The 22,514-nt window shown below is 45.6% G+C and overlaps 1 protein-coding gene across 17 annotated transcripts in view; it reads right to left on the reverse strand.

Moving 5' to 3' along the window:
* Positions 1–8,672: 8,672 nt before the first annotated feature.
* Positions 8,673–22,514, reverse strand: part of RBFOX2 (RNA binding fox-1 homolog 2) — a 251,988-nt gene continuing 238,146 nt past the window's right edge. For 15 of the 17 annotated variants that reach the window (XM_075123556.1, XM_075123530.1, XM_048832917.2 and 12 more), the window contains 3 exons: positions 18,948–19,036; positions 17,519–17,591; positions 8,673–14,884 (listed from right to left, as the gene is read on the reverse strand). In XM_075123556.1, coding sequence (XP_074979657.1) covers positions 14,840–14,884; positions 17,519–17,591; positions 18,948–19,036 — 207 coding nt within the window. In that variant the 3' untranslated portion in view covers positions 8,673–14,839. Of the gene's footprint in view, positions 14,885–17,518; positions 17,592–18,947; positions 19,037–21,521; positions 21,620–22,514 lie in introns of those variants that run through there. The other 2 variants (XM_048832904.2, XM_048832926.2) reach the window with 2 other exon arrangements.

Here is a 22,514-nt window from a genome sequence, read left to right on the forward strand (position 1 = left end):
TATTTCTCCACCAAAAGTATCAGTCCCCTCCTCTACTGCCACTTATTGAGACTTTTGATAAATTTATAATAAAATGGACAAAAATCAGAGCTGCTGCTTCCCTTACAGTGTTGTTCAAAAATAACCTGGTGAGCACTGGAATGTCAGTGTCTTAAATACCTAATGATTTGGACATCAACCCTGCTTTCAGAGGCAAGGACATGTAAACTTGAATGCTCTGTAAGGAACAATTATTTCTGACTTGAGAAGGTGACAGGACCTGACCCTTCCCTCTGCAGTCTTGTAAATAGTCTGAAAAGAAACATTCTTCCCTGTCTGCTTTATGCCCCAAGGCTCCAATCCGGCACAGACTTATGCATGGTCTTAACTTTACATACTGGCCTCAGTTCATTCCCTGTTCGATCTTCCTTAACTAGTTTACTGAAATTAACAAGCTAGTTGAGCTTTTTTGTACAGGAAGAAGGCCAAGGGGCCAAACTCTGCTGCTAAATGGTACCTCACTTACTCTAAGGGAAACTTTATGCTTCCCCGCCCAGTGACGATACATAATATGCACCCTTCATGTTGAGCAGACCTTATGTTGGTATCAGGATATCACACCTGTTAACCAACTTGGGTAAACAGAGCAGGAGCTTACTTGATACCTTCCACTGCTGAGCATGCTGGGCTCCTGCTGTCAGCCCTGTGTACTGGAAATGTATAGCACTGCTAGAATTTCAGCAGCTGTGGTCACAACTCCAACTGTTAGAATTAGGTGTAGCTCCAGCAAAGACAGTATAGTTTCACCTGCTTCCAGTAGCTCTAAATTCAGCCTCTAATTCCTTTCTCTCTCTAGGGCACCATTTTCCACTGACTATGCTGCAAAATTCTTGGATTAAAAGAACGGGGGTATTTTAAAAATAGACTAAGTTAAAGATTTTTCCAAAGGGTGGCGCTTTGGTAAAGGAAGGCAGGTGCTAGACTGAGGAACAAAGAGTCACCACTCAGAGGTACACACCCACATGGCAACACCACTTATCACGCCATGTGAAAACCCAGTACTACTATTGCAAAAGCCAAGAATCTGTTACTCACCAGATATGTACAATAATTGTCGTTCTGCGAGACGTATTGTGCACACATACGTTCCATGACCCTACAGTGGAATGCGTATTTGCACAATCACTGGAAGGAAAACGACAACATTGTATCAACTTGGGACAAAAGCTCTGAGAAGTACTGTACCCAGTCAGTCTATTGTGCACACCCACATTATTTGGATCCTGAGGTTACATGGCAAATCTGTAACTTTTTGGCAAACGCAGGGGAAATTTCCTGATGGCTTGTGGTAGTTAAAATTTCCTTGAATTGCCTACTGGCTCAAGGGATCAGTCTGAAACCCTCAGGTTTCAAAATGGCTATGCCATTATGTCTAGTACCTAGGCCAAATCCAAGATCACATGTCTCAGGTGAATTAACTTTCCAAAGAAATAGGGTGAAAAAACTTACAGTTCTTCATCAGCAAGGAGCCCGTGTGCAAACACGCACAATACAGAAAATAGAAGGTTTGTTCCTGGGTAGGGAATTCCTGCCCTGGGAATGCAGAATGTGGATTGTGGGCATCATGCATGGGAGCACAGGCCTACAGCTAGTGGAGGTATGGAGGTATGGGCCCTGACTGGCAGGGGAGATATGAGGTACCATCACAGGTTGGGGTCTAAACAGGGACAGGACCTATGAGTACAGCGCCTGTGCCCATGAGAGCACACAACCAGGAACAGGGGCTGTAAACGCTCAAGGTCCTGGTAGGGAAAGCACAGCATGTGAAATCCTGGCCCCAGTGACGTCAATGTGAGTTTTGTCATTGCATTCAATGAGGCTAGGATTTCACCCAGGGTGTTCATGAGGTTCTGGGGAGCTTAGGGCCTGGACAGCTCTGGGAGTTCAAGACTAGGATACACAGATTCATGGGGCCTGAAAAGGTTTGTGTGGAGGAGGGGTGAGAAGGAGGGGAAAACCTTGCATTTGGCTCCCAAGGCACTATTGTGCTTTCAGGGCATTTAGCGTTGTGTCTTGGAGCACTCAGTGTTACAGCAGCATTTCCACTGAGTGCGAAAACGTATCAATTGCTTAGAGCATTAGTTTGTGTCCATTTTGGGACTTGAGGGTATTGACAATAGGCAGCTGCAATGGATAATTTCATATTGCCCATAGCTGTCCAGTAATAGCCAGCAACAACTACTTGATGGGGAGGGCCCTGCACCGGTGCAGCTCTTCTGGTGAAGACGCTCTAAGCTGACGGGAGAAGCTCTCCCGCTGACATAACACTGTCTACACAAGCGCTTAGGTCGGTATAACTTATGTCACTCAAGGTGTGGATTATTCACACCCCTGAGTGACGTAATCTGTAGCACAGACATAGCCTTCATCACTAGAGTCAGCAGTAGTTATTGGAATTACATCAGTGATGGATTTGACCCTCTCTGTGTCTTCAGAGACCTTTTTCTCTCTCCATCAAGCTTTCACATCTTTCTATTGCTGCTCCTCCTGCAGAGCCAACACACTATGGGACAGCAAGCTGGATTTGACTCTGGTTCACACATCATTGACAGTATTCTTAACTAAATTATAATAAACTAGAATATTAATTGCCTTTATCACAGCCACAAAGAACTCTGCTGGACGGCCAGAGCCCACGATGAGTTTGCAAGGTTGGCAGCTAGAACCCCTCCCCCTGCTTCCTTCCTAAATATAAAATGAGTTAATTGAATTGAGTCATTGAGACACAAATATGTAAAATCCATAAATGTGGAGTCTCGTGTCATATTTACCAACATTTTTTGTAAGCTTTGGGTGGGTTGCCCCTTCCCCCCCTCCCCGCCCCTTTTCTTTCTACTGTGATAGACCCAGGCCAGTTGGGTAGAACAAAGTAGTAGAAGGCAGATATACTGGCCACTGGATTAACAGTTTTCTGTTCCCTGAGTGACCAGAGCAGGGGCTCCAGGCTAATGAGAACACCTGACTCCAATTAACCTGCAAAGAATCAGGTGAGGCCATTAAGGTAATGTGAACACCTGACTCTAATTAAGGCCCCTCTGATACTATAAAAGGGCTCACTCCAGTCAGGCCGAGGAGAGCCAGAGGAAAGGAAGCATGGCTGAAGGGCTGGTTAATGAAGACACCCTCAAGCCATCGGTAAGGGAGCCCTAAGGTAAGGGTGAAGAAGAGAAGCAGGAGAGCTGTGGGGAACTGGCCCAGGGAAATGTAGCAACTCTGGCAGTGAAAGGTCAGCTGCCAACAGCTGCTACCATTAGGGTCCCTGGGCCGGAACCCGGGGTAGAGGACGGGCCCAGGTTCCCCACAACCTGCCACTACAGAAATACCTCCTGGGAGGGGAAGACAGGTCCCATCAGGACAGGAGGCTAAACTGTTCGGGTATGAACCCATAGGGACAACAGAGACTGTGGGAGATCTCTCATCAACCTCCTTGCTGGCTTATGATGAAAAGGGCTCAGTAGACTGTAACCCTGGCCCTAGAGAGAGAAGGGCTATGTGGAGGGTCACAGTGAGCCTCTGAGGCTAGCATAAACTGCCTAGAAGCGTGGGACCCACGGGTACAAAGTCGGAGCTCTGCCACATTACCCTCCCCCAAAAAGCCCTGTATCTGAACAGTCACAGAGTTCAAGGATTCAGAGTAGCAGCCGTGTTAGTCTGTATTCGCAAAAAGAAAAGGAGGACTTGTGGCACCTTAGAGACTAACCAATGTATTTGAGCATAATTCCACAGCTGGTCAATGTTGTTCCTGAGTCATGGGAGGGTGCCGTCTCCCCTCAAATGATGAGAATGCTGCGACCCCTGCAGCTGTTGAGTATGTGACTGACTTTGTGCTCTGTAGAACCGGGGCCTCTGAGACAACTGTCAATTGCACATGTGAAATGTACTTGATCAATTTCGTGAGATATTTATGGAGTCTGAATTCCTTCCATGTGGACAGAGGAGAACCAAGTAGTAGTAAAAATTTTAAAGAGCACTGCTGCTTTTAACTCAGAGATCTAGGGTTTTTAGAGCCGAGGCAGAGGGGACGGGGTGGAATAGTGTGGAGCGGGTAAGGGGTATAGTGCATCGGCAGTGCTAGACCTGCCAATCATGGAAAAGATCATTTGATAGAAACAAAGATTAAGTGAAGATATTTTTAAAGAGCTCCACAAAATCAGTGGCTTCTCAGCTGAGTTAGGCTGAAGGGCCGCACTTTCCATACAAAGCAAAGTGACTTTGTAGCTTTACATTTCCTACTGACACATGGAAATGTGATTTGTGATTGAAAAGATGGCGAGTTTAATCACCAAAGGGAGTCGGGACAAAGCCTGCCATTTGCACATGGAGGAACAAGGCAGATGCAAAACAGATGTATTTATATCCTTCCATTAATAAAACAAGCCGAGTCAATCCGTACCGTTGTGCTAAAGTTAGAGTGCAGCACTCAGCATGTCCTTAAAAAGACGAAGTACCCACAGACTGGGACAGCTGCTCTCCGTGCAGGCACTGCACATCCTCTCTCTCCCAGGTGTGCCCAAAATCTCGAGACCATTCCAAGGGTGATCAGCTCACAGCAAAGCAGGAGCCGACTGTCACATGATTTCTCAACACAAAAGGTCAATTCCTGCCTTCTGGCAGCCATCTTGGGATATTGGCCACTGCGCTTTGGGTGTCAAGAAAATGCTTCTGCCTCCACTTTCACCAAAGAGTAACAGAAGCAGAGTGCGCATGGTTAGGAACCAAGCTCTCCTCAGGTCTATCCCAGGCCTTTGCAGACTCACTCTTGAACAGGCCTTTCCAAACGCCAGCTGTCGGATGGTGTGATCCTCCAACCTGCTCATCTAGACATGAATTCCCAGTATGTCTTTGCGAGTGCACTTCCGCTCTCTCGTGCGGGTTGTGAGCTCTTTGGGGTAGAATCCATTTCTGTCTGGATGGAACCTAGCACAATGGAGCCCACGTTTTAACGGGGGCCCCTCGCGGCTAATGAGATGCAAACAATACAACCCAATGTTGTTGATAGCCAGCGTGAGGCCAGAGGTTGAGACAATAGGACTGGAGAGTGAACCTGGAACATGTGGCCCCACAGTGCAGAATGCACCCAGTCTCTCTGCACCAGTCCGGAGAGAGACTTGCCATGGGAAATAAACCCAAGAGGGCAAAGTAGTAACCCCTCGGCCAGTGCTCCAAAGTCAGTGCTTTTTGAATCTCAAAAAGGGGCTCCCCAAACGGAAACACTGTTTGTGAAAAGAAAAAAAGAAAAGGGTGCTCCCCACTGGGTCCCAGAATGTTTCAGAGCCATCACTGTTATCTGGAATAACTGCAATTTTCCTCAGCCAGCCACTAGAGGACAGACTGGCAGCACCAAAGTGCTGTGAAAGCAAGCCCATCACCGATTATTAAAGAGTTGGCATCACAGTGCAGTAGAGTCATAGATCTGAAAGGCCAAAAGGGATCATGGTAATCATCCAGTCTGACCTCCTACCTAACACAGGCCATAGGACTTCCCTAAACTAATTCCTTCATCAAGTCCAATAGCTGGGGTTGAACTAGAGCAGATCTTTTAGAAAAGCACCAATCTTAATTTAAAAAATTTCAGTGATGGAGAATCCACCACAACTCAAGGGTAAGTTGTTCCACAGATTAATTTCCCACATTTTTTTTTAACAGTGTGCCTTATTTCAATATTGAATTTGTCTAGCTTCAGCTTCCATCCATTGGAGCTTGTTATACCTTTATCTGCTAGACTGACGAGCCCTCTTTTTTATCAGATTTGTTTCCCATATAGGTACTTATAGACTGTGATCAACTCAGCCCTTAACCTTCTCTTGGATACCCTAGACAGATTTAGCTCCTTGAGTCTATCTCTATAAGGCGTGTTTTCTAATCCTTTTATTTGTTTTTTATTTATTTTTCTTCACTGAACCTTTTCTAATTTTTCAAGTGAAGTGTGGGCACCAGATCTAGACACAGTATTCCAGTAACGGTCACACCAGCGCCAAATACAGAGGTGATATAACTTCCCTACTCCCACTCGAGATTCCTGTTTACATAGCCAAGGATAGCGTTAGCCCTTGTAGCCAGAGTATTTGATCACCCCTAGGTCTTTTCCAAAGTCACTGCTTTCCAATATAGAGTCCTCCATCGTGTATGGCCTACATTCTTTATTCCTTGATGACCTTACACTTGGCCATATCTGAAACCTACATTGTTCACTTGCACCCAGCTTACTAAGCAATCCAGAATACTCTGTATCAGTGACCTGTTCTCTTCATTATTTGACTCTCAATCTTTGGTGCATCTGCAAACTTTATCAGTGTTGTTTCTGTGTGTTTTTTCCAGGATGAAATTGTTGAATAGCATAGGGCCAAGAACCAGCCCTGCAGACATCAATAGACACACACCTTCTCAGTAATGATTTTCTGTTTGAGACCTATCAGTTAGCCAGTTTTTAATCTATTATGTATCATGTTGATATTGTATTGTTCTAGTTTCTTAATCAAAATGTAGTTGGGTACCTAGTCAAATGCCATACAGAAGTCCAAGCGTATTACACCAACACTACTGCCTTCATCAACCAAATTTGCAATATAATGAAAAATGGTATCAACATAAACTAGGGGTGGGCAAACTTTTTGGCCTGAGGGCCACATTGGGGTTCCAAAACTGTATGGAGGGCCAAGTAGGGAAGGCTGTGCCTCCCCTAACCCTATCTGCCCCATCCCACTTTCCGCCTCCTGACTGCCCCCCCCTCAGAACTCCTGACCCATGCAACCCCCCCCACTCCTTGTCCCCTGACCACTCCATCCTGGGACCCCCTACCCCTAACCGCACTCCCCCGCCCGGGACCCCACTCCCTATCCAACCCTCCCTGCTCCCTGACTGCCCCGACCCTTATCCACAACCCCGCCCCAATAGGCCCCCCTCTAAAGCTTCTTTCAGAATGCGGCCCAGCGAACATGGGTGGAGGACTCAGGAGGAGCCGTGGTTTCCCCTTCAAAGTGCTGCCTCTCTCCAGCAGGCTGCGCGGTGCTCCTCCTGAGTCCTCTGTCTGCGTTCGCTGTGCTCTCGCCACCCGCCTGCCTGTTCCCCTGTGGCTGCAGGTGAGCCCCCCTTCCTGCTCTCCCCTGCCCCTGCACTGCAGCCCCCTCCCACGCTGACGGCGCAGCGAGCTAAGGTTGCGGGGGGACAGCAGGGGAGGGGCCAGGGGCTAGCCTCCCCAGCCGGGAGCTCATGAGCCGAGCAGGAGGGGCCTGCGGGCCGTAGTTTGTCCACCTCTGACATAAACCCATGTTGACTGGTATGAATTGTTTTACCCTCTTATTTCTTCATTAATCAAGTCTGGTATCAGCTGTTCCATTATCTTACCTGGAATCAAAATTAAGCTGACACTTACTTGGGTCATCCCTTTTTAAATACTGGCACATCACTGGCTTAATTTCCAGTCCTCTGGAAATTCCTGTGTTCCAAGACCTACTAAAAATCAACATTAATGGGCCAGAATGCTCTTTGCCCAGCTATTTGGAAACAAGTTATCTGGATCTCCTGATTTAAAGAAGTCTAACTTTAGTAGCTGCTGTTTAACATTCTCAGTTACTGGTGGAATGGAAAATATTGGATATGAATACGTCATCTTGCTTTTGCTCAAACATAGAACAAATACTTATTGGACATTTCTGACTTTCTTCATTATTATTGACAATTCTACTATTTCCATTTAGAAATGGACTAATACCTTTGGTAGCGTTCCTTTTGTTCCTGATGTACTCCAGAATTCTCCTTCTTTTCCTTAATGCTGCTGGCCACAGATTTCTCCTTGTATTCTTCTGCTCCCCTTGTCAGCTTTTACAATTACGCGTAATTCTGCCAGCACTATGATTTATTATTTCTCCCTCATTCTTAGGATCATTAGCCTGGAAAACACATCTATTTCAAGGGCTAATAATAATACACTTGCATTATGTCTTTCATTTCAGTATTTCAAAGCACTTTATAAAATATGAATGAATTCAAACCTCAACACTTGTGTGCAATAATAGTATCCTCATTTTACGGGCAAAGAGGATCAGAGAGTTTAAAATTACTTGTCCAGTCTCCCACAGGAAATCTATGCAGAGCCAAGATTAGAACCTAGAACTGCTGACTCTGAGTCATGTGCTGAGGCCATGTGAACACAAATGGCAGGGTGGCTGGGTACACAGGTTTAAGGCGAATGGCCCTAAAGACACTCTGGGCTGAAATATTAGCCTTTCACCCCCTAAAACTGGGTTCAGCTGTGGATTGCTTATAGGTGAAATAAAGTCTCAAATCATGTCCACAGTGAGTGGGTTTTTCTGCTTTTACGAAAACGCAGGATATGGATAGCAGGGAGTGCGGTAGAACAGGACTGGGAGATACAGACAGCTTTGGGGGCCCAATTAATGAACATGGTAGGTCACGACTGAGGTGCATCAGCAGAGCTGTGAGAGCGCCTCTCCTGCATCCTGGCAGTATTCTTGGCTTGACTTTCCTGAGCTTTACATTGATCATTTTTTAAAAAAGCCTCTCTGCCCTCCAAAGTGAGAACAGTGAAATTCTTCTGCAAAGGGGAATGGGCACGAAAACCAACAATGCTCACAACAGAGAACCCGTAAACAAACACTCAGGACACATCCAACTGGTGTTTCTCTTTTATTTAAAAACAGTGCTTCATTACCATTTGCAAAGGGTGAGGAAGGGCTCCTCCCTTGCTTAGAGTTTATAAAAGCCAGCAACATGATCAATAATTTATACACATGGATAGTAATACAAAAAAAGGAATAAAAGCTAAAGATCTAACTACTCCGACCTTCACAATTCCAGCTACTTGATAATAATAGGAGTAACCCAATGAATACTGTATGGTCTGAAAGCTACTATACAATATGATACTTAATGAGAGGGGGAAGGAAGTTAGAGACGGTCACAAAGCCCTGGGATGCAGGTACTGCTTCTCCAGAGTCAGCAGAGAAATGGGACCCTGAACAAGCAGCTTGGGCGTCCTAGGAAATGATCCAGGGGAAAGGAAAGCATCTAATTTTGATGCCTCCTATGCCCCAAGGGTACCTGGCAATGGGAAGGTGGTGGGGAGACTGCATGAAGGGGCAAAGTCAGTCATTGCCACTGGAGGTTCCGTGGAATTTTAGCCTTGCATTGAAAAGCTCCAAGTCTCAGGCAGATCAGCCCGTGAGGTCAGTAAACTCTCCACCAGCTCCATATCGCTCTACAGCCCTGGTTCTCGTTTGCTATCGGCCCCAGGTTTTTTTTTGCTCCAGCTATTTACAAGCAGAATTGATAACATAAAAAGAAAAACAAATCCTATCCCCTGGGGTAAAAGAGGATTACTTCGTCACTTGAGAATGCAGCCAAACTGAGCTGCCAAAACTACAACACGCGCGCACACAAAAAATACTGTCAAGAGAAAAACAGAAGAAAGTGACTGAAGTTGAGATTATTTATGTGGGAGGCCAGATTCCCTTTACGAGATCACTCCTCAGGGAAGCAACAAACAGACCCCTCCCACCCACTCACCCCCAAAAAATATCTGGCAAAAGAGAGACTTATTGACCAGCTTTAGAATCAATCCTTAGATCACTGGCACTTTGCAGATTGCCAGCCAAATGAATACTCAGGTGGACGGCTTTATACATCAGCAGTTTCCCTAAAGGCAAGGTTTTGGCTGATGTATTCTTACTCTGCTACCAATCTTTGCCGACTGGCTGCACTGGCACTGACCGTATTTGTCATCTTCCTGTGTAAGCTTTCACTGGTTGCTGCCAGAAACATGGGTAGGACAACAACTGCAAGTGGTTACACCACTTCTGGAATGTCCCCCTCCACTGTTCGTGGTGGCAACCGATTCTGGCATTGGACGTCTTAGTTCAATTTGCTTTGTAACCGGTGTGTGTTCTGGGAGGGGCGTTATATTGCATACTGCAAGCTACAGGAAGGACTCCACCCTGGAGGACACCCAAAGCCTACTTGGAAAGGACCCCATTTCACACTCTGGCTATTACATTCCTGCATGCCTTGTCGACTGGTGATTTCATTATAGAATAAAATAAGTTGGGGTGGGGAGGAGATCAGTGGGGTGGGGGCAAGGAGGGAGGAGCTTTTCAGACAGTAACATCACCAAAAAATAGTGTTTTATGCAACAAAGAATCAAGTCTCACTCGTGTATACTACAAAATGTTTGACATTTTCAAGAGCATGACAAAATAAAAACACACCGAAGTTTACATTGGATGTTCACCTTGTTCACTAGTTTGTTTTTTTCTCCTATTTTAAAACAGTGCAAACAAGTAACACACTCTTTAAAAACCACTTCCCCCTCCGCCAAGGCATGGACTCCTTAGACGTGACCATACTAGAGGGGCGCAAGCAGCAAGTTATTCTCCAAGCTGCTTGTGTGGTTTCCCTTTGGAGCTGGACTCAGCAAAAGAAGAGTTCCCCAGAGCCAATATTTCTTTCCCTTCTTGAATTCCTAAGTGCTCCCCACACCTATTCACTACTTGTCTTTTCCTTGGGGATTGGGGTAGAAGGGGGATATATGAAGATTTGCAAAGCCCCCAGGTGCCCACATAGCAGAGCTCAAAAAACCACAACAGCCAGGACCTCATTTAAGAATGATTCTCACCAGAAAGCTGCTAGGCTATGAAATCGTTTTATAAACCATTTTATATCAGTGAGGCCCTACCTATACTGGGATTTGAGACATTACTTAGATCTCATATAGAACTTTTCATCCATAGGTGTCAAAGGGCTTCACAAAAGGAGGATAAAGTATCACAATCCCTGCTTTGTGGATGGGGAAAACTGATGCACAGGGAGATGAACAGACCTGCCCAAGGTCACATGGCAGGATCATCGGTAGAACCAGTCTAGAACCCAGGTCTTCCACTCCCAGCCTAGTGCTCTATCCCACTGGACCACACTACTGTCCCCATAGCAGTGGGCTGTCTAAGCAAGAATATAATTTAAAAGCATGGCTTTGGCTAACATGGTTGAACTCTACTGTAGACAGGACCTCCATGACTGCCTGCCCTGTGAATGCCTGGTTATAAGAAATGGGTAACTGGAACACTAAGGGCTTGTCTACACACAAAAGTTGTATTGCTTTACCTACGCCAGTGTAGTTAAAGTCACACAACCCCTCTACCGCGGACACAATTATATATATGTGCCTTATACTGATATAGCTTATTCCCATGTGGAAAGGGGAATAAGCTATACTGGTATAATGCACCTTTATACCAGTATAACAGCACCCACATTTGGATTGTACCAGTATAACAATATCATTAAAAATCACCCCTCTAACCAAACTAGTTATACTGGTACAAACACTGGGGGGCAGACCAGACCTAAGTGGTTAAGGACCTGAGCCAAGTCCTGTGTGACAGAAACTCTTGAACACTGATCATTACACGACAAAAGTACTAGATGTTCTCAGTGACAAAAGCCTGCTCCACTTTTGTACCCCCATTCCCCTCATCCCTGTAATAAAAAGCCTGAATATAATTAATTCTGCATAGGAAGATATGAGCCTTCCTCAATCTTTGGAGAAATGGATACCTCAAACCAGCCAAGGCTTGGCTAATCTGAATGGAAATAGGTCCTTCGTATCATGAGCCAATTCGTTAAATGTCATCTGTGGAATCAGAGTCATTGTGTTTGCCAAGAGGGATGGAGGGAGGGATGAAAGGCTCTTGCTTGCCATGGCACAGAATTCATAGGAGCAACCATGCTGCAAAAATCCAGCTGTGATAAAAGCTGTCTGGGAGGTCTTGGTTTTGGAAAGTATCACCTGGACTGTATGGATGGTAAATGTCTAAAATTATAGAACCAACTCCTGTAATCAGCAGGACAAAGGGATTAGCTTCCCCCCAGCCCGGTCACCATGGAGTAGGAATTAGGGAAACCCAGGTGCTAATACACTGAGGGGCCTAGAACAGTGATTAATAGATCAGGGCAGCCCCTACTGATGCATTAGGGGACTGGCCTTTGTGGATCAGAAGTTGGTGACAGTAGGTGGTAAAGCATTAGGTGACCCACCCCCTGCTGAACCCAGGCACTTATGTGACGAGAACCCAGATTCTCAGCACTAAGCGGGGTTATAGCTGTCAAGCACAGACCCTACTTAACAGCAGAAATATGTTCAGCCTTCCCTACAGATGGAGAAGCAAAGGGGCAACCAACCACATGCTGCGCTGCCATGGTGCAGGAGGGCTCTTGAGAAAGTGGAGCTTGGCCCTTCAGAAGCTGCAGTCAGAACCAGCTGAAGTGAGACACATGGAAGCGGCCGAAGCTGAAGCTCCTGCCACTACAGCGCTAAGCAAGCTGTGGCCCCTCACCCTCTCCCATTCTCCGGCCCTACAGCATCAGCAATCCCTCCTTCCTGAGCGTGAGGAAAGAGACATCTAGGTGTGGCTATGATGAACTCCCTTTGAGGCTTTTGCTGCGTCTCAGCTCCAGAAAGGAGTCTCCCACTCCCATCTGCCACATGATGGAAACCGGCTTCCCTTCAATAGGACACTCGACGTTCTACTGGAAAAAAAAATTTCCCACTCAACCAGTAAAAGGCAAAAATCCCACCGTCCCCTCATTTCCTTGATTTTGTGAAAGCCCAACACCCCACTCCCCCACCCCGTTTTCAATCTAACTAAAATATTTATAGACAAACAACAAAAATTGTCATAACTGCAACAAACCAAACTTTGGCTTGGGGGAGAAAAAAAAACAACAACGAGAAAAGTGGCCAACAGGCTGGCAGTTTGGTGTCCCCTTGTTCTAGCTATTCCTCCACAGAATCAATAGCCTTAGGGTCTCTAGCTTAACTAATGTCTCCTCAATCCTTCCCATTTCAGGCACCTCCTCCCTGCCAGGCACAGGGAGGACGTGTGCTGAGGGGAAGAGCAAAGATGTGTGTTGTGCATGGTGGGTCAGTGCACCTCCCAGACAGCCCTGCCCACTTACAATGCTTAAAGTTCAGCGCATCTGCTTTCCTATTCTGATATCAACTGTTGACAGCGAAGCAAGTGTATGGTGGCAGGAGTTGAAAGGCTCTAGCTACAAATCCACACCCCACACAGCCCTTCTGGGAGTGAAAAGTCACCCCTGTACCAGTTCAGCTAGACAAGGGAGCCAAATGGAATTGTGCTTCTCTCTCTGTTTCTCTAGTGTCTAGGGTTAGATAAAGCTTCAGAGAATCTGCCTTTGATTGCAAGAGTTGCTGGGAGCATAGCAATAACTAACAACTGGAGGGGAGACTATTCCTCTGAGTTCTAAAACCAAGCTCAGATGTTGACAGCAACGACTCCCTGCCACAGTGTTACTCCTTGCAGCAACCTAAAAAATGCCTGCTTTTTAAAATAGAAGAATCACTCCAGTTAAAAGAGCAGAAGGAAGATGGCCTTGGGAGCCATGGAGCCCTTCTAAATAGTCTGTAGTGTAAATGTGGACTGAGCAGTCCAGGTGCTCTTTGCAGGATACTAAGAGGCTGGGCAAATGGCCACTGGGGCTCTAGATTAAATATTTAAGGGCCTCAAATAGATCTAGCAGATGGGAGGTTCCTATGACTTCAGAGCTTGTACAAACGGCTTCTGCCTACCTCCAGACATCTGAGCTATCCAAAATCACTTCAGGAACAGCGTTCTGAAATAAAACACACTCTCTTCCCCTCACACACACTCCCCTGTCCCTCTGCAGCTGCTCCATGACTCATTTTTTGTCTTCACACTACTTTAATGATTTATTTGCAGCAATGCCGAAGTGGCTCATGGTGAATAGGGAGAGGGACCTTGAATGCTGAACCTCAGAGCAGCTCAGTGTGGCACCGATGCAGGGTTCTTCAGCCAGCTTCCTTCCCCATAAAGCTGCAAATGCTCGGTAAATCTAACCACTCCTTGATGTCCAAGACACAAGCACTCTCAACGATTGCCTCAAGCTCTATCCTTACTGGCCCACGTTTTCAGCATCACACCAACCAATCCTCAAGGAAAGAAGGGAAAAAGAGGGGCAGTAAAGGAGAAAGACCTTAGAAAGCAGAGGAAGGACAGACAATTACAGTCCAGTAGTGGACAACAATCAAGGTGTGTGTGGGGGGAGAGATATCAAGAATTCATTTCAAAGTCTTGTCCCCTACTGCAGTTAATCGCCCAAGTCTTTGGGCAAGTTTGGGGAATCTTCTCTCGCCAACTATACAGTCCTGACACCCCTGAAACTGTTCCAAGTGTGTGCGTGCCAGATGGTGATAAAATGCTGGAAGTCTCTGCATCTCCCGTCTTTTCAAATACAAAGAACTACTTCTCACCAGCATGTGGGTTCCAGCCACAGCCAATCAATGTGTCCCTCCAAAGGGCAGAAACACAGCAGGAAGAGGCTCTCCCTCACATCCTCCTATCTCACAGGTGCCAAGCACCAGACCCAGGTAAGTAACTTTGTCCACGATTAATTGCATGATATTGGTTCCTAATATCTTTCCTTATCATTAATTGCCTCTTCCGTGATTGGTAGGATAAGCTATGCACCAACATACAGACACGGAAATGCATTATTTTTTACCACAGTTAAAAAACAAAAAAACAAACCAAAAAAGCACAATCTTTGGAACAAAAGAATTAAAGGCAGAAATTTAAAGGAAAAATACATATTCAAAGAACATAGTGAGGTATAAAAAAGTATTTTCTCTTTTCTTTTTTTGTTTTTCCTCCTCATCTTGCTATAGAGTTCCTCTACTAGTAAATATTGCAATAGCCAGGCCTCATGAACTGGGGGGGCTGTCCCACTTGCAGGGGCTCACGTCACTTCAGTAGGGGGCGAATCGGCTGTAGCCGCCTCGGTATAAACTCGCCTGCAGAAGTTAAAGGATAAAAGAAAAGATGATTAGGAGCTTGGGGAGAGAAACATTCAAAGCAATGACAAAACCTCCATGAAAGGGATTGGAGTGAGTGCGCCCGGGTGTTGATCTACCATCTTTGGAGACTCCCACTGGCAGATGAGATGGGAAAGTCAGAAAAAACAGACACCAGGCTCAGGTGGGACAGCCTCACAGACAACCAGTTAATTGAAAGTAGAGTTGAGCAAATCTCCTAATCCAAACAGCTCCAAGGATCTCAGAGTACAATTCTATGTTTCCTTTTTGGATGAACCCGCTTGCATTTCAATTTTCATAAGAGCAGAGATACAGTATTGACTGGAAGCAGAGATGGTGAGGGTGAGTTCTGTGCAAGCTGCTCCACTCACCTCATTCCTGACTGGAAAGACAGGTTAGACCAGGTCATGTCCCCCACCACAGCTCTTCCCCAGCATCTCACTCCTAGAGTGACCAGATGTCTCGATTTTATAGGGACAGTCCTGATATTCGGGGTTTTTTCTTAAATAAGCACCTATTATCTCATCTCCCTACCCCTTGTCCTGATTTTTCACACTTTCTATGTGGTCTCCTTACTCACTCCTGACCTGGAACACCCCTTGCTGTTCCAATCCCAGGAATGCCAAACCCCCAGGCACCTCAGTGTTGGTCTGCAATGCTTCCAATGCTCAAAGGCCCTCATGCTCCTTTCTGTAGGGGGTTTCCTCCCATTCTGAGCCCTTAAACATATAGAACTTGGGATTTAGAAATGCAAGAAGCACTGAGGATAAAGGAGAGCCAAGCAAGCCATCTAGGTCTGTTCTCTGCAACGAGTCCTTGATCCATTCACCTACCATCTTTCCTATATAGTTCTGCTTTGCTTTACAGAGCAATGCAGGGGCAGAAAAATGGCTCCTTCTACCTCAGCTAACCTGCTCTGTGTATGTATCAGAGTCAGATCTGACTTCAGTAACAAAATTAACTTTTGCTACTTTTTATTCCTCTGAGCCCTACAGAGCTGAGCGATGGAACTGGAATCTCTTCCTTCTTGTACAAAACAATGGTATACTAAGTCCCAAGCAGTGACACCTGTGGAAACCCACGGAAGGCAATGAGGGCCTAATTGTTTACTGACTTTCTTTCTGCCATAGCTGACAGGTTGCACTTTGCCAATCATTGTGTTGCTCCTCAGCAACCTCATTCTAGTGCCCAGGGGAACCAGGAACAACAACTCCATTGGCAGCTCTCTTGAGGCCCATGAGAGACAAGACCTTATTCTACCTCCCCTACCAAGAATTCGTATTCTTGACATTTAACTCAGTTTTTAAAGTTAAGGGAAGTGGTGGTGAAAGGATGCCTTGTGCTTTCAAGCTTTGCCACAACAGTTTCCAGAGACTCCATCCAGTAGAAGCAGAAGCAGCCAAAGCGAGGGCGAGGGGGTAAAATGGGCCCAACTGGGGGTACTCCTGTCCTCAGAATTGTGCAGGGGAGATTGTCCACACACTCTGGGGGCACTAGGACCTAGGTGTGTCTTTCTGCCCTTCCCCCCACGTGGGCTTGGAAGAAAGCTACAGAGCAGGGCTGGTTAAGGGCAGAAACAGCCAAATCAGAGACCTTTGGTCCATAGGTTACGTCTACACTGCAATAAAAGATTCGTGGCTGGCCCAGGTCTGCTGACTTGGGCTCATGGGATTTGGGTTGCAGGGCTATAAAACTGCAGTGTAGACATTCAGGTTTGGGCTGGAGCCCAGGCTCTGAGACCCTGCAAGGGGGGAGGATCTCAGAGTCCAGGTTCCAGCCCAAGCCTGAATGTCTACACTGCAATTTTATAGCCCTTCAGCCCAAGTCAGCTGACCTGGGCTGAGACTCAGTGCCGCGGGTTTTTCACTGCATTGTAGACGTATCCTGGGAGAACTTTCTACAGGTTTGAGTGGACTTTTTCCACCCTGTGCTGATTGGCTGTTGGCTCCAACCCTTCCTCCTCCCTCACAGTCTCTCTGCCTCAGCATCACCGCTGTTCTCCTCTTCTCCCCTCCCTTCCCTATTCCCCTCATTTCCCTTCCCTTCAATGTCCCCCTCGCCCTTCCTTTTAATTATCCCATCCTAACTGCACCCACCAAAATAAGGAAAAAAGTCACAGCACTAATGTGCTGTTTGCCACCAATACATTGTTCACTCTGATTGTGTGAGAGACCCCTTCCCCCACCCTGTTTCTGTGTTGTCTAGTTAGCCTGTAAGCTCCTCAGGGCAGGGACCATCTTTTAATTCTGTGTTTGTACAACACCAAGTACAATGGGATCCTGGTCCATGACTCGGGCTCTTAGGCGCTATGGTCATACAAATAATAATAATAAAGCCACACTATCAGATATCACCCTATTGCTCTCCCCATCCCTCTCCTAAGCACCAGAACAACAAGACACTGCTCATCTCCAACTGCAGTAACAGATCTGTCAGGCAATACAGACAAGAGGGCATAGACTAGCTGGAGAGCTTCCTTGCAGTGAGAGGCCTCTTGACTGAAGAGAAAAGGTGGTCGATGGAGACTCATAGCAGCTCCTGTGCCCTGGGCAGCTATTCACCATAGCAGGAATGAGAGAAATGGCAGGAGGATAGAAAGAAAATCATACTTACCACAGCGCCAACTCCGTAGCTAGCGGCAGGGGCAAGAGCGTGATAAGGGTCTGCTGTGTACACCCTGCCATACCTGAGGAAAGGGGGAAAAGAAAAAATGTCACTCCACAGAGGGATTTAGATATTACTCTTTGACGAGAGGAAGTGGAAGGGTCGGGGGGGAAATGTTGTGCCCCCGCCCACACCTGCTTGAGGCAGCCCCACTCCAGAGAGCATCTATGGATACGTTGTATGAGATGGGATGAAAGAAAGGCCTGCAAGGAGGAGACACACAAAAGCCATATTCTTAATTAGCAGGAGCGTGGTGAGAACAGCTGGCATCACATTTAGTGCCCCTCCTACCTCTAGTGGTGCTATTTTGGAGGAGGGCAACTACTGGTATTAGGGCAGCTGCCATGATTATAGCAACTAAATGGAAGGGAGAGGGGAATTGTCCAGAATATGAAGACAGGAGTGCAAGCTTTAGAGCTGGATGAATTAGGGATTTTTCAGTTCGCTGACAATTCCAAAAAAATTTAAAAAATTAGTTTCAGGTCAAACAAAACCTTTTGTTTTGACTTTAAGTGTTTTTCTTAAAGTTTTTGCATTTTCAAAACTGAAGGAAATTTTCAAAATAAAAAGTGGTTTTGAACCCAAAATTGAAACATTTCAGTTTGAAATGTCAAAACAAAACATTTAGATTTTTTCAGATTTTTGGGAGGGATGCGGGGGAGGAGAGTTGGCCAGAACAATTTGGCAAAACCAACATAAATTCATGAAATGTTTTGGTGTTACTGAATTTGCATTTTTGACACCTCCCCTGCCCCTGCTTCCCCTCCCCCCAAAAAGTTTTGGTTGAAAATTTTCCCCCAGCTCTAGTAAGACTGAAAAGTCCCACCATGCATTTGAATTAATATGCAATTTTCACTGTACAGAGAGGTAAAAGACCTTATGGCAATTACTCTGATAATAATCCGAATAATTCCTTGCACTTATATAGAAGTTTTCATGAAAGGATCTCAAACTACTTTACACGGTCATTTTTACCATTTTACAGATGGGGAAACTGAGGCACTGAGTGATTCAGTGACTTACCCCACAGTCACAGAACAAAGAAATTGGAATATAAACCATGTCTTGTGACTCCCAGTACCTGGCCCTAACCATAAAACCATGTTGTCTCTTTTGGCAGAGGACCAAAGGGGTAAGGGAGAAACCAGGTTTAGTGCCCTATTCCATATATCTGACAGCTACAGAGCCCAAGCCTGGAATGGGCCAACTGGACATTTTCCTCTAAAGTGTGTGTGGGTGTGGGTGGATGGGGGGGCGTCTTTGGGGGTGGGGGAGGGGGAATGAGCCAGAGTAATGAGATAGAGGAGTATTTAAAAGGAGTAGCAGTGCTCCACGAACCCCTGAGCATATCCAGTTCGCCCCATGCCTCCTTACATACCCATCGCTGTAAGCTGCTGCAGCGGCCGCAGCGGCCGTGGCTGCTGTTGCAGTAGCAGGCTGTGCATATCTGTAGGCGGCATATCCACCCTGCAGGAGAAAGGAGAACTGACTTTACAGATACCTGTCCACCAACAGAAAGCAAAACTCACACACACCACAAGGAGAGGAAGGGTTTCAAACTGCATCAGCTCCCATGTTACATCCATCACAACAGAGTCACCCTCTAACCCATCTATGTTCTACCCCTCAGTAGGGTTGGGGAGAGCCTTGAATCAAAGCCTCAGTAGGCAGTTTAGTGAAAGGCATAGGCCGAAGGAAATCTCATACGGTCATTCGTGTGGGAAATTACAGCTGGTGTTGAGGAGGGGAAAACCAGGACAGAAAAGAGCTAAATTTGGCTGTTGTACCCCTATATACCCCTCTGCCAGAGTTGGGGGAAGCTGCCTAAGAAGGGAGGTGTGGGCTGTGGGCAAAGGAACATAACAAGGTGTTCTCTTTTCCACCAATATGCACTTCAGAAAGAAAATCACCCAGGGAAACTCCTGCTTTTGTTTCTTTGCTGTGAGAGGAACAAGAAGTTTAGATATTCACCTGGTCCAGATACACAAAAGAATGATGAGTTAGCGAAACGCCCAGAAACTGAAGCAGGTGCCACTAGCTGGCATTCTCAGCAGAGGCAGCAAGGATTAAACGTTTACAGAGACTGAACAGGCCTTTTGCCACTTTGGGTTGGCCCCTTAAAGTAAGACTGAGGCATGTGGGGGACATCTGGGCATTATGTCAGGGAAGCGTGTGTTGTTGCTGTGGTCCATGCTATAGTTGCTCTGAGAATACACAGAAGCCTTTTAAAAGACGCTGAGATGCTACAGATCATGGGAGGTTGTTCAGAGAGTTAGTTACAGCTCCCAAGGAATAGGCAAAATTCATCCTAAATTCTGAGCCAAAGAAAGATTTGTGGGTCTCTGGGTGGAATTCCGGAAAAGCACAGACACAAGCAGTTCCTTCCTTTTCCCCCTTCTCGGGGCTGAGAGGGACCTGAGTAGTCGGGCAAGCGGCTTTCTATATCTTTCATGGGGCAATTAAAGGTAAGCTATGGACGGAAAGGTATATTCCCAATCAGAATGGAGACAAAGACCCGTCCAAAGAGGCTTCTAGTGTCAGAAACCAGGATAATGAACTTGGTGAAATGGGGATTCGATCTGCATTTACTGTATAACTTTGAACATGGCTTTTGTTAACCATATGGGAATAATATGGCCAGTGACTCCAGCTTGAGCTATTACTAAAGCCAGAAAACCTCAGAGACAGTTTTCAACATTTACGCAGTTGTATAGGACCAAATGCTGGCCTTACATCCTTCATCTCTGGATTGGGTTAATGACAACTTTGCCATCATTAGCTGACAAACTTTTGGCAAGAGGAGGGCAAAAGCAAAAACTCAAGCTCATATTCAATCTGAGGGAAAATACATGATCCTTCTCCTTGTGAAGTTTGTCTCAAAGTTTTCTTTTTAAAAAGAGGCAATTGGCTTTTGTTTAGTTTCCACTGCCTTAGTGGAGCTACTCGGAATGAAGGGTGGGGAGCTGACTGGAAGACAAGTTTGCAGATGCTTTCTTACTCTGGAGGAGGTGAAGATATAATGTCTAGGGTTAAGTTAGGATCGTCCTGTTAATGAGATATAGCATATTGCAAATCGTCACCCATTAAACCTTACATCATCTTTTTAAAATGGTGTGATGTCACTGCTTTTACTCTCCCACTCTTACCTGGCTGTTTTTAGTCCCTCCACTTAAATTTGCTAGGTTTTTATACTTTACTGCTAATCCCCAAACACAAAAGAGAGAGGGTGCACGAGGCACAGTGAGACCCAGTTCATCCATATTAACCTTCGCCAACAAATGCAAGCAAAACTTCAAATTGACACCACCACTGTACTCTCCTAGTTTATGAGATTCCTGAATTCTTGGTATGTCTGATGTTCAGGCAGATGTAAAATTTACCCAGTTCCACATGTTAGTATCACATGCAGGGCAGCCTGCATCAGAATGTGCCCAGATTCTCACTCTCCCGAACATTTACTAGCCACATTGGAAATCGGTAGCCATGTTTAATATGAGTGGAGGTTATTGTGAACATAACAGCAAGATGCAGTTTGAAACCAAAAAAGGTTTTTATTTATTCTCTTTTAACTTACATGTCATATAATGGGAAAAGGGACAGAGGGACTGGAATCAGGTGTGGGAAAGGTAATGGCGTAACATCTATTAATCAAATTAAAAACTAAGCATGCTGACAACTGGAGCTAAAACAACCAGCAAAATCACCACGTTCAGACTCATATTGGCTAGTTCTATCCATCCCAGCATTCTCTTGGGACAGCGGTTTGTCCTAGGCTCTACCGCAAGCTCGGTGAAGTACACAGCCTCAATTACTAGAGCGTGCAGCCACAACGACCTGCTACTACGGAAACAGTCAGTCACCCCTGGAGTTAACATCCCAAACCTTAACAATACCCGCCCCCCGCCCCAAAATAAAAATGTCTCCCACCCTAGCCCTAGCCCACGCCACAATGTTAATAATCATAACAAGCAATAACCCATCTGTTATATCAGAGAAGGGAACAGAGACTCCACTGAGATTTAGAGCGAGATGTTAACATTTCTTCTCCGACTGCACAACAAACAAAAAACAGGAGAAATATTTCATTGGAGAAATGAAGTTAAGAAACAGCTGACATGTGTACTGGTTTTAACCATGCACTGATGCAAAACGGAAGCTACTGTTAATTAAAAAAAAATTAAAGGCTATATGTATATACACACATAATCAGACCTGTGATCTGGAGCTGTTTACATATTCTATGTGTGTGTACAATAAATAAAACAAAAAACGAGGACTAACCTCACTATGATATGTTCCTGATCTAGGAGCAATGAGCATGGACCACTTCTGGGGATTCAGACATCTGGATATATCTAGCATTACCTAAGCAGGTCCAAATACACCAAAACAGGGGAAAAATAAAAGGTCCCATTTCTCACTCCTTTTCATTCCTTAATAATTTCTGGTGAGTTTTAGGACTTGTAAAAAACAAGGGGAAGCTCTGTGGGAGTTTCCTTCTTCAGCAGCAGTCCCTGCTTTTCCAAACCCAGGACCCACACACAGCTCCGTCAGTGCATCTCAGATCCCACACAGCTTGTCCAAAGCACATACAATGTCTCCATCCTGCTATTCCTGCCCACACACAACTTTGCCTGAAGAAAAAAGCGAATCTATTAACCCCCTCATAGGGACGTACCCCCCATGATTTCTGATGCCACTCTCATTAGGTATTGTAGCTTATTTAAATTGCGTCACTACAGGATATTTTCACTGAACTTGTATGTTCATAAAAAGAAAAGGAGTACTTGTGGCACCTTAGAGACTAACAAATTTATTTGAGCATGAGCTTTCGTGAGCTACAGCTCACTTCATTGGATGCATCCACTGTAGCTCACAAAAGCTTATGCTCAAATAAATTTTTTAGTCTCTAAGGTGCCACAAGTACTCCTTTTCTTTTTGCGAA

The sequence above is a fragment of the Caretta caretta genome, chromosome 1 (genome assembly GCF_965140235.1).
Source record: "Caretta caretta isolate rCarCar2 chromosome 1, rCarCar1.hap1, whole genome shotgun sequence".
Classification (NCBI taxonomy): domain Eukaryota; kingdom Metazoa; phylum Chordata; order Testudines; family Cheloniidae; genus Caretta; species Caretta caretta.